Below are 14,870 nucleotides of genomic sequence, written 5' to 3'. Positions count from 1 at the left end.
TATTTCATTAAACCCATTTCACATAGTTGGTAATCCTATGGAATAGAGTCGGAAATTATCTAACCCCCGCCTCACACCTAAAAAAAAAAAGCTGTAATTTTTGTGTAATGATTAAAGATTTCGATTCTGGAAGAAAGCCCCATCTTCACCTCACTTTTTTGACTTTTCAGATTTTAAACATCTGAAATTGTGATTCTGAAAAATAATCAAATTTTCACTTTTTGCATAATTACCGTTTTGACCCTTTTTTTTTGCGCCCCGAATTTTATTTTCCATACATCAAGATAACAGTTATACAAAAATAAATTTTCCCAAATTCAATGGTAGAGTTTCGTCCCGAAATTGTTTTACAGAGATCTGGTGGGGTGATAAAGAAAATGTCCTACTGCATGGTATCTTGGGCAAAGTGTCTTCTGCTATAAGCCCTGGACCGATAAGTGCCTTGTGTGTAGATTTGGTAAACGGAAACAGTGGAAAGCCATCGTGTTTACATGTTTTTGTTTATCTTTCATCGTTCGATAACGTGTTGATTTGTCCGAATTTGTATCTTAGAGATTCAGAAAAAAAAGTAAAATAAGTTAGTGCCAGACTTAAAATAAATAAGTACTAGGGTTGCTTTGATCGACTTAAATGCTTCAAGGTGGTGTTCAAGTATGGACACATTCCAATGACAGAAAGGAGGAGGAGAGTAATAATAAGCTCTAATGTTTAAAACATACAAATCTAAAGAAATTATTGTTTGGGATTAACTAGATATTTTTCAGTTAGCTGTAGCACACGGGGCTGGAGATAAGGGAGAATTGGCTTATTTTTGTCTATTAGGATTTGCATCTGATGTAGCAACCTTTGCACATCGTGCATTGGTGGGCTGCCAACTCAAAGTTTTGGACTGGTAGCCTTCATCAGACTGTGTTACATTTGGATTCCTTTGGCAAGTTGTTTTTCTGGGGTAGGTGAAGCTATCTGAAATGGTAATTAAGCTGGGAAGGAGATGTATAGGAAAAAAGATAGAAGAGGATAGAAGGAAATTATGTTTGTAGGGTGTGGGTTGGTAAACATTGTTAGAAGATTTTGTTTGGTTTCATATGCAAATGTTCTGAGGATTTTAATGGTGATTATATTAGTTTACAGAGATGTACTTGCATAGCGAGTGACTTGATCTGAGATCGTGTGCTGGAACGAAAACAATTGCAGCGTGGAAGGTGTTTATAAGCCATTTAAGAAACACACAAAAACCGTTAGATTCACTTCAACATTTAAATTTAATTTGTCAAAATATTTTCGTCACTTTGAGACCGCGACCTGTTCACTGACAAAACTTCGTGCAGCACGAAGTTTTGTCAGTTGACAAATTAAATTTAAATGTTGAAGTGAATCTAATGGTTTTTGTGTGTTTCTTAAATGGCTTATAAACACCTTCCATGCAGCAATTATATTAGTTTAAATTTATTCATTTGTCTATTTAGAATACTGTATTTGGTCATTACAAAAAAAAAAGGAAAAATGATAAGAAGGGAAAAGAAAAGAAAAAAGGGTGGGGATAAAACAGCACAAAATGGCGGGGGAAGTACCTATGTAACAGGTGTGTCAGATTCAGGTTACAAGTTGGTTGAATAGTCCTTCACTTAAAAGTTAAATTTTTTATATGTATAACTTGACAAGAGAAAAACAAACAAAGGCATTGATATATATATATATATATATATGTGTGTGTGTGTATATCAATGAGTAACAGTAGAGATACTGGTGGGACACCTGTACTTTTACTGTTATTCATTTATATTTTATTCACCTGTCTTAGAATCTGCCCTTCGTAAATATTATGGACCGTATATTTAATATAATGTACATGTCTGAATAGCTCAAGAGCAGATTTCTTCACTCAGTTGGGTCTAATTGTCTACATACACTGCAAGAATATCATTTGGCCGGTACTTAATGTACCAAGTTTTGATATTTACATAATACTGTTGTGTGTGTATATTATTCTGACCTAATGAGGTGCCTAAATTTAAGTAGCTAATTCATTTGAATCTTACTTGTATTTTATGTATGTATATGTATTGCTGTTTGGTTAAGATGGTTCTTTCTTAACCATGCAGTGTCAGGTTCATTTCCATTGTGTGTTGCCTCGGGCAAGGATCAGCATCATCATCATTGTTTAACGTCTGCTTTCCATGCTAGCATGGGTTGGACGAATAACTGAGGGCTGGCAAACCAGATGTCTGCACCAGGCTTCAATCTTGATCTGGCAGAGTTTCTACAGCTGGATGTCCTTCCTAACACCAACCACTCCGAGAGTGCGCATGCACAGCAGAGTTCAAGGTCAATCTGTGCCAAGCAGCTTTACTCTGCGTACTTTAGCTACATTACTATGGCATCAGTCCGGATACTTATTGATCAGGTGATATATATATGTTTGTGTAATGTTTGAAAATTTTAGTTATTGTCATTGTTATTTAAAAGTTTCTGATAAAAAAAAATCACATTTTTAAAGACAATACCATTTATATACTTTGTTGGTTGATTGCAAGGAAATGTGATTATAATAATAATAACCATTAATTAAGTCAGAATGGATATTACCTACATTAACCGCATACATATTGAACCAATGCCAGATTTATATATGGTCTGATTTGCTAGAAAGAACAGTCAAATCCTTTTCAAATCACATCTAGCTGCAGATAATATCCTATACTGTCCACTATAAAAATGGTATCATCGCAACTTTAATGCTTTTGATGACAGACCTTCTCAACCAGGGCTAACTTGATGCTGACCACAATCTTATATTGAATGACTGAGTATTTTATTTTTTTACTCTTAGTAAAAGAGTTTGTAATATTTTTTACTCTTAGTGTGGAAAGAGTTGTCTGACTATTCTTTTCTTTTGCTTTTATTTCACTAAACACTATTTTATAATATTTTCAGATTAGACAACCTTTAAAATGCGGTTAACAAGATCATTATTGGGTTATTTTAAGAGGTATGTGGATCATGAAATAGCAACGACGAAGGGAAAGACTGTTTACAAGAATGTTTATGGATGGAAGCGTGTTCAATTTGATTATAAGCCATGGGTTTATGGTGAAGACCGACCATGGACAGATGCTGCCAAACATATGAACTTAACAAAAAATGCAAAGGCAACGAAACTTCGAAGTACCTTAGTTGAACCCATTAAAGATTGGTTAATATTTCGCGGAGACAGGGTAAGTTACTCTACGCTTGGATACAATTGTACTCATTCACACTGCCTTGTACCTAAATTATGTTTGATTTTCAGGAAATCACCAAAGTTGTCTTGTTTCTGTGTCAGTGTTAGTATGTATTAGTTTGTAATACCCATGTTCAGTTATATGTAGCAACAACTCTGTAAGAAGGAGATGACAAAGGACTGAGATATTTGATGCCTCACTGTACTCTAGAAGACCCATCCACCACAACAGCAGAATTGATACTGATGCTGGTTCCATGTAAAAAACCCGTGTGCTGGTGCCACATTAAAAGCACTGGTGCTAGTGCCACATCAAAACTACCCAGTACACTGTAAAGTGTTTGGCATTAGGAAAGGTGTCCAGCTGTAGAAACCATGCCGGAACAATGGAGCTAGTACACCCCTTTCCCTCGGCCATACCAGCTCTAGTCAGACCATCCAACCCATGCCAGCATGGAAAAATGAATGTTAAGTGATGATGATGTTAAAACATTATCAATGTGTGTGTGTTGTTTAATTCTTGTAGCTGTGGTAAACTTCAAAGCTGATGTCTTGCAAACAACTTGCACATGCAATTGCTACCAGTTAAAAGCAAACCTGGAAGTGAACAAGAACGACAGCTATCAATCTTTCACAGTTTTTTTGCTTGTCAATTCCATATACTCACCTTGCTTCTGAAATGAAATCTAATAACCAGCTAGAAGTATATACAAATAGTGTAAAATCTATTTGCTGATGTGTGATAGCACCACACAAGATAGAACAAAACTCAAACTTGGTGTTGATAGCAGCTCAGTAATGTAAGCATTATCAATATCAATTACTTAATATGTATGTTGTTAAACACTTGTAGCTTCAGCACTACGTCTGATAGAGATCCATTTAAAAATGTATAGTGTTAAAAAAAATATATTTCAAAGCTGAGCAAAACAATACTGCCCTGGAAGGGAACAAAAATGACACATATATCAGTATTTCAGTTTTTTCTGCTCATCAATGCCATACATATGAATGAATGAAAGATTATTGTAGTCGATACAGTCCAACCTAGTACTTTGTTCATTTGTGTACCCTCATGTAGGATCTGAGGCCAAAGCCAGATGCACAATACTGGACACAATTAAATGCTCTGCTGTGTTAATTCTAGCCTTCACATATTACATTTACAGATAAATTCCTCTATTTACATAATATTGAGATCTCTTTCATTCTTTTGTTGCCTGGTGCAGCAGCTGCACCAGGCTCCAATCTGATCATATATACATATCATCATCATCGTTTAACGTCCGTTTTCCATGATGGCATGGGTTGGACGGTTTGACTAGGGTCTGTGAAGCCAGGAGGCTGCACCAGGCCCCAATCGGGTCTGGCAGTGGATGCCCTTCCTAACGTCAACCACTCCGAGAGTGTAGTGGGTGCTTTTTATGTGCCGCCGGCACAGGGGCTAGGGGAGCTGGCATCAACCATGATCGGATGGTGTTTTTTACGTGGCACTGGCACGGAAGCCAGTCAAAGCAGCACTGGCATCAATATGTATATATTTATATATATATATATATACATACTGTGTTTCCCTGAAAACAAAACCCAGCTTTATTTTAATTTTGCATCCAAAAAATGCACTAGGGCATTTTTGGGAGGGATGTCATATTTTTGCGAAAAAAATCCAAGGAAGACAAAAAGTCTGATGTCCTCGTGTAAATCAAAAAAATTGTCGAAAAGAAACTCCTGTTTTTAGTTATCAAAAGTTTATTTATTTGCTTCTTGTTTTTAGTCAAGTACAGTCATTTCGTCCTATTCTGGAACATCGTTATAAACCATCAAACACCAAACTTCAGACTGAATTTTTTGCAAATCCATTTCCTGTAGAATCATGGACTCCAATCTCTCATGTTTGGCAATATAACTTTCCTTAAATGATCGCTTTTTTGTCCAAGTACCCTGCTCATATTGCGTTGGCAATGCAACTATCAGTAATTCTATTCTATGAAATTTTCATCCAATTCACGATTTCCTGAATCTATTTTCACGTCTATTTTTTACGATTTTTTTACTGCTGTGTCGCCATTTTTCAGTGCATTTCAACCAGAAAAATGTTCACTTAAAGAGAATAACAAGCTACACTATGCAAAATTTTTACTTTTCAAAAATTCCAATTCTAAAGGGTCGAAACAAACCCGAGCAACGCCAGGCTAGTTGATTGATACAAATATATTGGTCGATACAAATCTAATATTGGTCAGTGCAAATCTAAAGTTGGCCGGGAAATTCTCTCTCTCCGGGTGATCCGGTTCTTGACTGAAGATAAAAGGCTTCGAATGACCCGTCCTTGTCTTTTTGTATCGTCTATCTGGATGTTTTGTTGTTCTTTTTTGTATCACTTAGTTGTCCAGATGTTTTGCGTTCTTGTCCCATTTTGTATTTTATTTTATATATATATATATATATATATATATATATATATGTCTGTGTGTGTGTATTATAAATGGAGAGTGTATGTGTTCCTACGTTAATTAATCTAGACAACAACACATTTTAGATTTCTTCTCCCCACCCCTCTTTCATGCTTATCTTGTATATTTTTGTATTTTATTCCATTTGTCACATTTATATTTCCCGGGTTTTCCTATTTTCATTAGCAGATAACATTTTAAAGGGACATAACTTACATTTGTTTTACCTCCCCTGTAACAGTTTGTCTATCCAGCAGTCTTACCGTTTGTGTCCAAATTTTTGCGTTGTGTAAACTTATAAGATGATATACACACACACTCACGCACGTATATACATACACATCTGTCAATCTGTCTACAAGCTTTTATTGATCTTTTACATCATGTACAATAGTTGTGTAACGTCATAAAATTCCGTTTCAAAATTTAGCACAGGCCAACAAGTACAAAAGGCAAAGGCGACCTCGGCGGAGTTTGAACTCAGAACATAAAGACAAACGAAATTCCGTTAAGCATTTTGCCCGGCGTGTTAACGATTTTGCCAGCTCGGGCAAAACGTCATAAAATTTACAAACTCTAACGCATCATCATCTTCATCTCTCTTTGTTGCTTAGCAAACACTTATACATTAATTTACTCTTATTAATTATTCATATTCATTTTATGCCAGAAATTCAATTTGGACTCACACAAACACATGTATGACTGATTAAAACATAATGATAATAATTCTTTCTACTCTAGGCACAAGGCCTGAAATTTTTAGTAGAGGGACTAGTGTTCAGCTAGTACTTATTTTATCAGTCCCAAAAGCATGAAAGGCAAAATCAACCTTGGTGGATTTAAACGCAGAACATAAAGATGGATGAAATGCTGCCAATGATTCTGCCAGCTTGCTGCCCAATAATAATAATAATAATAATAATAATGATAATGATAATAATAATAATTACTAGGTGGACCCGTGAAAAATTCACGAAAAACAAAAAAATGTAAAGAGTGTACTGGTGCCATGAGAAATGTTTGTATATCATAACCATCTGTCTTTATATTCTGAGTTCAAATTCTGCCAAGATCGACTTTGCCTTTCGTCCTTTCGGGGTCGATCTAATCAACTGGCCCCCTCCCCACAAAAAATTCAGACCTAGAAAAGTGTATTGTGACAGTTACAGAATATAGAAAGTAATGTAACACCAATGACTATATAATCCAACCAAAATATCTGTTACACAAACGTAAATGGAATTACTATTTAACCTTAAAATACATCGTACATATTCAAAGAACAAATGTACAAACTGAAATGCAAAAGAACAAAATAATAAATGGATTTACGAATAAAAGATTGGTAATTGCGTTTATTTCCACCATGCGACACTTAATTACAAACATGTTTTAACTAACCTAAACTATACACATATGCAAATACATTTCTTATATGTCTTGAGTTGGAGCTATAATTCAAAGTAGCTAGCCTTGTCATATTCTGTGTGAGGCTAAATCTCCCTGAGAACTACGTTAATGTTATGCATGTCTGTGGAATACTCAGCCATTTGTGAGTTAATTTTATCCTCATGTGGTAATGAAAAGTGAAATTGACATCCAATATTTGCTGTGTGTATGTATCTATTTATGAACTTTTCTTTGGATTTATGTGTCTACTATCCTTTGTCTCCCACTTTCGATTTAACAATGTGTCTATGTATCTACTCTTATGATGTGATAAAACATTTAAAAACACAAAATGAACGCCGTCACCACTCATTGTCTCTTTCACTCTCTCACCTCTCTCCCTCTCACCCTCTTTCTCTCTTACGTCCTCTCTGAAACGTTTAAAAACACAAAACGAACATTGTCACCACTCACTGTTTCTTTCATTCTCTCTCTTTCACTGTCTCTTTTTCTCACTCACTCTCACTTTCTCTCATTCTCTCTCTCTCTTACTTCCTCTCTTTCTCTCTCTCTCTTACTTCCTCTCTGTCCTCCTCTCTCTCGCTTTGTCATTTCTTTGAAGTAAGTGTGACAGGATTTGAACTCAGAATGTAAAGAAAGATGAAATGCTGCTAACAATTCTACCAGCTTACTGCCTTATAATAAATATACCATTCCATGACAGCTTAGATCATTCTGTTCTGGCAGCTGTATAATGACAACCGATCCTGTACTGTTCACCCACAGGAAACATGTTGGGTGGGAGTCCACCACCCAGAGTTCCATCATCATTTATACCATTGTACAGGGTGTGCCAAAAGTCACACATCAAAATATTTAAAATTTTATTTGTATTACATTATTATTATTATTATTATTATTATTATTCATTTTGTTCATCATATACAAGTACGTGTGTATTCATCATTATTTATTTTATTTTATTCAATTTTAGAAAAATTTTAAGCATGTCTTTGGCAATTCCAGAGTGAATTGAACTTATGCATAACTTTTCACCCACCCTGTATTCTTTTAGCCATTACTTTTATACTGAGGAAAGTGATGATAAAGTGTCACAAGCACCAATATTTTTATCAAGACACTGTCTTTTGAGGGGCTTGCCTCAGAAGACTCAAAGGGGCTCCTGTGTCCTTAAAAATTTAAGTGAGCTCTCCTGTGTTGGACACCAACCCAGTACTCTGAGCTGCACAGCTTGCAAAAAGAGAAAAATTAAATGACTTTTTTTTTTTTATAATAAGACTCTTATTGTTATTGTTATCATTAAAATCATTGTTGTCGTACTTATTTGCTAGTATTGTTGCTGTAGTGGTGGTGGTAGTTTTGCTGTTACTTTTGGAGTTAGTGCTGTTGCTGGTTTGAGAAATTTGTTGGAGCAATTGGGATTGGCATGAGGGTAAAACGCTTGGAAAACTTCTTTATTGAGGATAGTGAGGATTTTGAGACTGGTACTTGAATGTTAAGTATTGTGGAAGAAGACCCTGAGAGACCCTTGGCAACAGGTTTGCTGAGAGAATTAGCCAGAGCAAGTGAAATTGAGAGCTCTGAGAATTAAAATATACAATAATAATAAAATCAAATAATACAATAATAAAATCAAATATACAATAATAATGAAATCAAAAATCAAAATCAAATTCGATGACTGGCGTCCATGCTAGCAGGGTGCAAAGAGCACCATACGAGTGTGATCATTGACATAGCAGCTAACCGGCTTCCGTGCCACTGGCACTTCAAAGGCACTATTCGAGCATGATCGTTACCAGCATGCCTTACTGGCACTCGAGCCCCGTGCTAGTAGGGTGCTAAGAGCACCATCCGAGCGTGATCATTGCCAGAGCAGCTATCTGGCATCCGTGCCGGTGGCACGTAAAAGACACCATTCAAGCGTGATCATTACCAGCATCGCCTTACTGGCACCTGTGCCGGTGGCATGTGTAAAAGATTCGAGCGAGGTTGCTGCCAATAGCGCCTGACTGGCACGTAAAAGCACTCACTACACCCTTGGAGTGGTTGGCGTTAGGAAGGGCATCCAGCTGTAGAAACTCTGCCAGATCAAGATTGAAGCCTGGTGCAGCCATCTGGTTTGCCAGCCCTCAGTCATTCGTCCAACCCATGCTAGCATGGAAAGCGGATGTTAAACGATGATGATGAAAAGGAACCAATAACACAAACTTGTTCTGGTTAGTTCAAATTTATGAAACATTGTTTTGTGCCTTGTTAAAAAGATATATTTTTATATAGTGCTATTTTAAACAAATCTATTGTATTACTGTGAAAACAGGCTGTCTTTGTGAAAGTAGAAATACAATAAGCATTGATATTACTATCCTCTTAGTATTTTACACTGTTGCTGTGTATTTCTTATTGTTTAGTGGCAGCAAAAACTCAGCATTACCAGAGTTCAGTAAGAAATTACGCCAGTAATTATAAAATTTGTTAGTCTTCCTCTATTTATATAGAATTCTAATCATTTCTAAAATTCTGCATGTCTATGAAATAATCTGATAAAACAAAATACCTAATCATTTGTTATAAGGTTTCTGTATTAACAATACTTTCAGTTGACTGTTTGGGTTATAGATAATACACATGCACACACACACACACAGATTGTGTGTGTAAGCATAGCCATCTGGTTAAGAAGTTCACTTTGAATCTATGATTCCAAGGTTCACTCTAATTCTATAGCCCTTGGACAAATGTTTTCCATTGAAGCCTCAAGACTGAATCTGTTGCCTCGTAAAATTTGGTATATATAATGTGCCGGCATCATTATGTGTACATGTATGAGTTATGCACAGACATGACAGAAGTGAATAGATGCCCTTATAATCGTTAAAATTTATGTATATTTGAAATTATATGTTCAAATTATTTAGTAATTGTTATAATGTGAATATCTAATATTTAGTAGACACACCCTTTGCATTTTTCAGTGCAAGGGCATGCTACTGATCTATTTTCTACGTGTGTGTACATCTATATACATACATATATGTGTGTGTATATATATATATATATATATATACATACATATCTTTCAATCTTTTACTTGTTTCAGTCATTAGACTGTGGCCATGCTGGGGCACTGCCTTGAAGAAGTTTAGTTAAACTGACTCCAGGATGTTTTTCATTTTTTTTTTTTTTTAAACCTGGTACTTATTCAATCAATCTGTCTTGTGAACAGCTAAGTTACAGAAACATAAACAAACCAACACTGGCTGTCAAGCACTGGTAGAGGACAAACAGGACACAAACACACACGCATATAGTTTCGGCTTCTTTTGAGTTTCTGTCAGCCAAATTTACTCACATGGTTTTGGTCGGCTTGAGGCTATAGTAGCAGACACTTACCAAAGGTGTCATGCAATACATACAGGTATACACACACATACACACACATTATTGTATTCTTTTGCTTGTTTCAGTCATTTGTCTGTGGCCATGCTGGAGCATTGTTTTAAAGGGTTTTAGTCAAAGAAATTGACCCCAGCCTAGTAGTTATACTCTTGGTCTCTTTTGCCAAACTGCTAAGTTACAGGGATGTAAATGCAGCAATACTGGTTGGTGAGGGGGAGAGTAGGTGGCACACAGACACAAAAATACACACACACACACACATATGATGGGCTTTCACTTTCTGTCTATCAAATCCACTCATAAGGCTTTGGTTAGCCTTTGGCTATTGTAGAACACATTTGCCAAGGTGCTATGCAGGAGGACTGAACCCTGAACTATGTGGTTGGGAAGCAAGCTTCCTACCACACAGCCAATATACATGTATACATATATACATTATTTCTACACACATGTCAGCACTATCTCGACTGGCTTCCGTGCCGGTGGCACGTAAAAAGCACCAACCAATTGTGGCCGTTGCCAGCCTCCCCTGGCACGTAAAAAGCACCCACTACACTCATGGAGTGGTTGGCGTTAGGAAGGGCACCCAGCTGTAGAAACACTGCCAGATCAGACTGGAGCCTGGTGCAGCCTCCTGGTTCCCAGACCCCGGTCGAGTCGTCCAACCCATGCTAGCATGGAAAACGGACGTTAAACGATGATGATGATGATGATGATGCACATACAAGAAAAAATCCTTCGACAGTTTCACATGCTTTCTATATAAGTTTTTTCAAGGAATCTGTAATTAATCTTTGTGTTGTATTTTGATTCTGTACTTGAATATGTTAGCCATAATGTGGCAATCATTGTGTGCCCTTCTAATGATATGTGAATATATTTGCTCAGTTCTATTTATAACTTAAGCTAACGTTTCAAGGAGAATCTACTGGTAGTGGAAAGAAGTTTTATGAAGGAATGATATAAAAAGAAAGTGTGGTGGTGTTGTATATATAACTAGCATTCATGCTTGATTGCACACATTCTTTCTCGTTGCATATCTGACTGTTTTACCTTCTCATTCCTTACTGAAAATAATCTCTCTTAACACATTTATTACTGCATAAGTCACCTTTAAGTGGAATCAAAATCCTTATTTGTATTCTATTTGTATATCCATAATAATGAATGAGTGTGTGTGTGTATATATATATATATATAGAGAGAGAGAGAGAGAGAGAGAGAGAGAGAGAGAGAAAGAAAGATGGAGATAAACACAAACTTGACACATGCACACACACACACGTATATATACATAGATAGATAGATATAGCTACATGTATTCACAAAGATAAACACACATATATATATATGTGTATATATATATATATATATATATATATATATATATATATATATATATATTGGCCTGCTCGCTTAGCCAGCGAGGTGGCGTCATTTGAAGGCTAAAATAATGTGAAGCGCATTGTGACCAGCGATGTGTAGCAACATCTGATAGCTTGTGATATATATATTGATATACAAATATATTTATTTAGAACATAAAAAATAAAGAATATTAAGGAGAGACTACATAGTTTCCTAACTCGACAGCTGTTTCAGGAAGCTTATAGTAATATCTCTGTGTGACCATTTACTGGTTGCATACTCAACGACTTTTTGTGCATTCCATCCTCAAATTATGAACAATCTATGTGTGTGTGTGAAGCTTAATTGTCTTTATCTCCATATCAGCTTGCCTGGATTTCTCTTAAAGCCACTCTGCACACCATGGACCTAGTCTTTGATGAAGATTCGAGTGTTTAAGTTCAATTCATTTGAACACTACTACGTGTTTTCTATACTGAGTGTATCTAGCTCTCACCTATTCTCTGTGAGCGCGTGTTTGTGCGTGCCAGCATGCATGCATGGTACTCCACATAGTATTTAACTACTTCGAATTTTTCAAAATTCTGTAAAATTTCGCGAGTGCGTGTGTGTAGTTGTATGCACACATATAAACATACGATTTATATACGCGCGTATTTTCTGTTCAGTCGGTTTTTTATTTCGCACTTTTCGGGTGAGATATCTTTATTTTTGTCGGAGAGAAACTGGTAGGGATGGGAAAGTATAGTGAACACCCTTATAACTGGGATTGGGATTGAAAACTGATGCGGTGTTGGTGTTTCTGATATCATCATATGCTGCATCACAACTTTATTTAACCTCGAGCAGTTCTCCGTCAATGACATGCCACAAATATTTCTCTCGCGTTTTCTCTGGCATTACACTATTCCCGTCTACTGGTATTTCAATATCTCTTGGCTCCAAGTTTTTCAGCAAGCCTTTCATTTCAGTATCTGGTCATTCTCTTCTCTCCTAAACCCAACATGAGCCCCTTAATTCATATCTATTCATTTATTAAAAGAATATTTCTTTGCATGCAGGCACAATAGCTTTTCGGGAAACATAATTACTCATTCCTTCTATTTTAATGTTATATTATCAGCTTTTGAATTTATCAAGAACAGGAGTATGATAAATAATTGGCGTTGGTTTATAGTGCTTACTGCCACACGCATACTCGTGCGTACGCATAATCGCATTTTCTTTTTAAACTGCATTGTTTACAGTTGTTTATTACATGCATACTTTTCATATAATATTTAAGGTGCGCGCACTTCAGCATTGATAGCAGAGCAATGCGCGCGTGCGTAAACATATATACACACACACACATATGTGTGTGTGAGAGAGAGAGAGAGAGAGAAATTCTGTGTATGTTTATATGTGTAATGTATGTATCTCTCTCTCTACATACACACTATAAACACATATAATATATATATACACGCACTTCAACATTGATAGCGCAGCAATGCGCGCGTGCGTAGACATATACACACACACACACACACACATATGTGAGAGAGAGAGAGAGAGAAGTTATGTGTATGTTTATATGTGTAATGTATGTATCTCTTTCTCTCTCTACATACATACATACACACTATAAACATATAATATATATATACACGCACTTCAACATTGATAGCACAGCAATGCGCGCGTGCGTAAACACACACACATGTGAGAGAGAGAGAGAGAGAGAGAGAGAGAGAGAGAGATTATGTGTATGTTTATATGTGTAATGTATCTATCTCTCTCTCTCCACATACATACACACTATATACACATAATATATATATATATATTACAAAACACGCGCGCACACACTCGAGAGTTATTTATAAAAGCAAAAATAGATTAGAGGAAAAGCTACTTAAAAATAAGAGCCTTCGTTCTTTTGGAAGCGCGACTTTTATCTTTGAATTGTGTGAGCGGTCGCTTAATGAGTAAATATTTGAGCGCTAAAATATGCTTGAAGAATTTCGAGTTCGTCTCCGAAACAATTTTGCGGTTGCGTAATTCAATAGGAATTTGATATCTTCACAAACTACCTGTTTGTTTGCCTTTCTTATGATTTAATGTGTATTTTAATAAAATCCAACCATGTGCATATATAATCATTTATTCCTGGTATTGTTCTTTAAATAACTGAAATTTTAATGTACCAAATGACCTTGCCGTGTGGATTACACAATTTTTATTTAAACTCAACTATCTTCCTGACCTCATGCTAGCTTTCTATTGATGTTAGTTGTAATATTTTTATGTTGTCAAATTATTTGTAATATGCTTTCATTATGGATTTCTTCAGATATTTTTTCCTCAACGTCACATAAAATTGTAGTTACCTTTGTATATTTGTCTGTACTTGTTAATATTAATCTATTCTTTTCTATTGGGCATATATATATAATTTTATTGTATGTGATTTTACTCTGACTGGCATGTTATGTCGAAGATGAGGAAATACAAATACAGTGGGGGAAAAAAATAAACTTCCTGCCTTGCTTATAATATTCATTGCATTGTGAGAACTCGCACAGAAGCGAAAGTCGGTCAACGCAATCTGATTGGTTGTCACTAGTCTTCTTCCAATGACAATATGCTAATAAATCGGTCAATGCTTATTGATTGGATAATCAGATTCTCTGTTCCACTGATGTCATACGGTTCGATGCCTTCGATTGGTTAATCGAAGGTCCCTGCCAATAAGCTTATGTTAATGAACCTTCCATAATTATAATGAGACAGAGGAAAGCAGAAAACTTGACCTGGTTGGCTTTCGGCCAACTGCAGCAGCAAGAAGCCCTCTTCAGTACAGCGACGTGTGTAAATGCACAAATGTACAGCCACAGAATGGAAATGTGCAGATGATGAAGCTTAAAAAACATAAAACCACTGCTATTACAGCAGTGGTCAACTCAAAGGACGCGGTCCTGTCCTTTTCGGATGGTGCTAACTGGTCCCACGTACTTTGACTAAAGTCCCTTTCT

General features: G+C 36.1%; 1 protein-coding gene across 5 annotated transcripts in view; it reads left to right on the top strand.

Annotated features, from left to right (window-relative positions):
- The window catches only part of LOC115220501 (adenosine kinase), a 61,338-nt gene that overhangs the window by 1,815 nt on the left and 44,653 nt on the right, over positions 1-14,870 (top strand). For all 5 annotated transcript variants that reach the window (XR_005002487.1, XM_029790637.2, XM_036509968.1 and 2 more), the window contains exon 2: positions 2,935-3,215. Coding sequence is in view for 4 of the 5 variants with exons in the window: in XM_029790637.2 (XP_029646497.1) it covers positions 2,952-3,215 (264 nt within the window). In the remaining variant the exon portion in view is untranslated. The remainder of the gene's footprint in view (positions 1-2,934; positions 3,216-14,870) is intronic.

Source organism: Octopus sinensis, linkage group LG16, assembly GCF_006345805.1.
Source record: "Octopus sinensis linkage group LG16, ASM634580v1, whole genome shotgun sequence".
Lineage (NCBI taxonomy): Eukaryota > Metazoa > Mollusca > Cephalopoda > Octopoda > Octopodidae > Octopus > Octopus sinensis.
The sequence above is the reverse complement of the archived record's forward strand: the minus strand, read 5'-3'. Positions and strand labels throughout refer to the sequence as shown.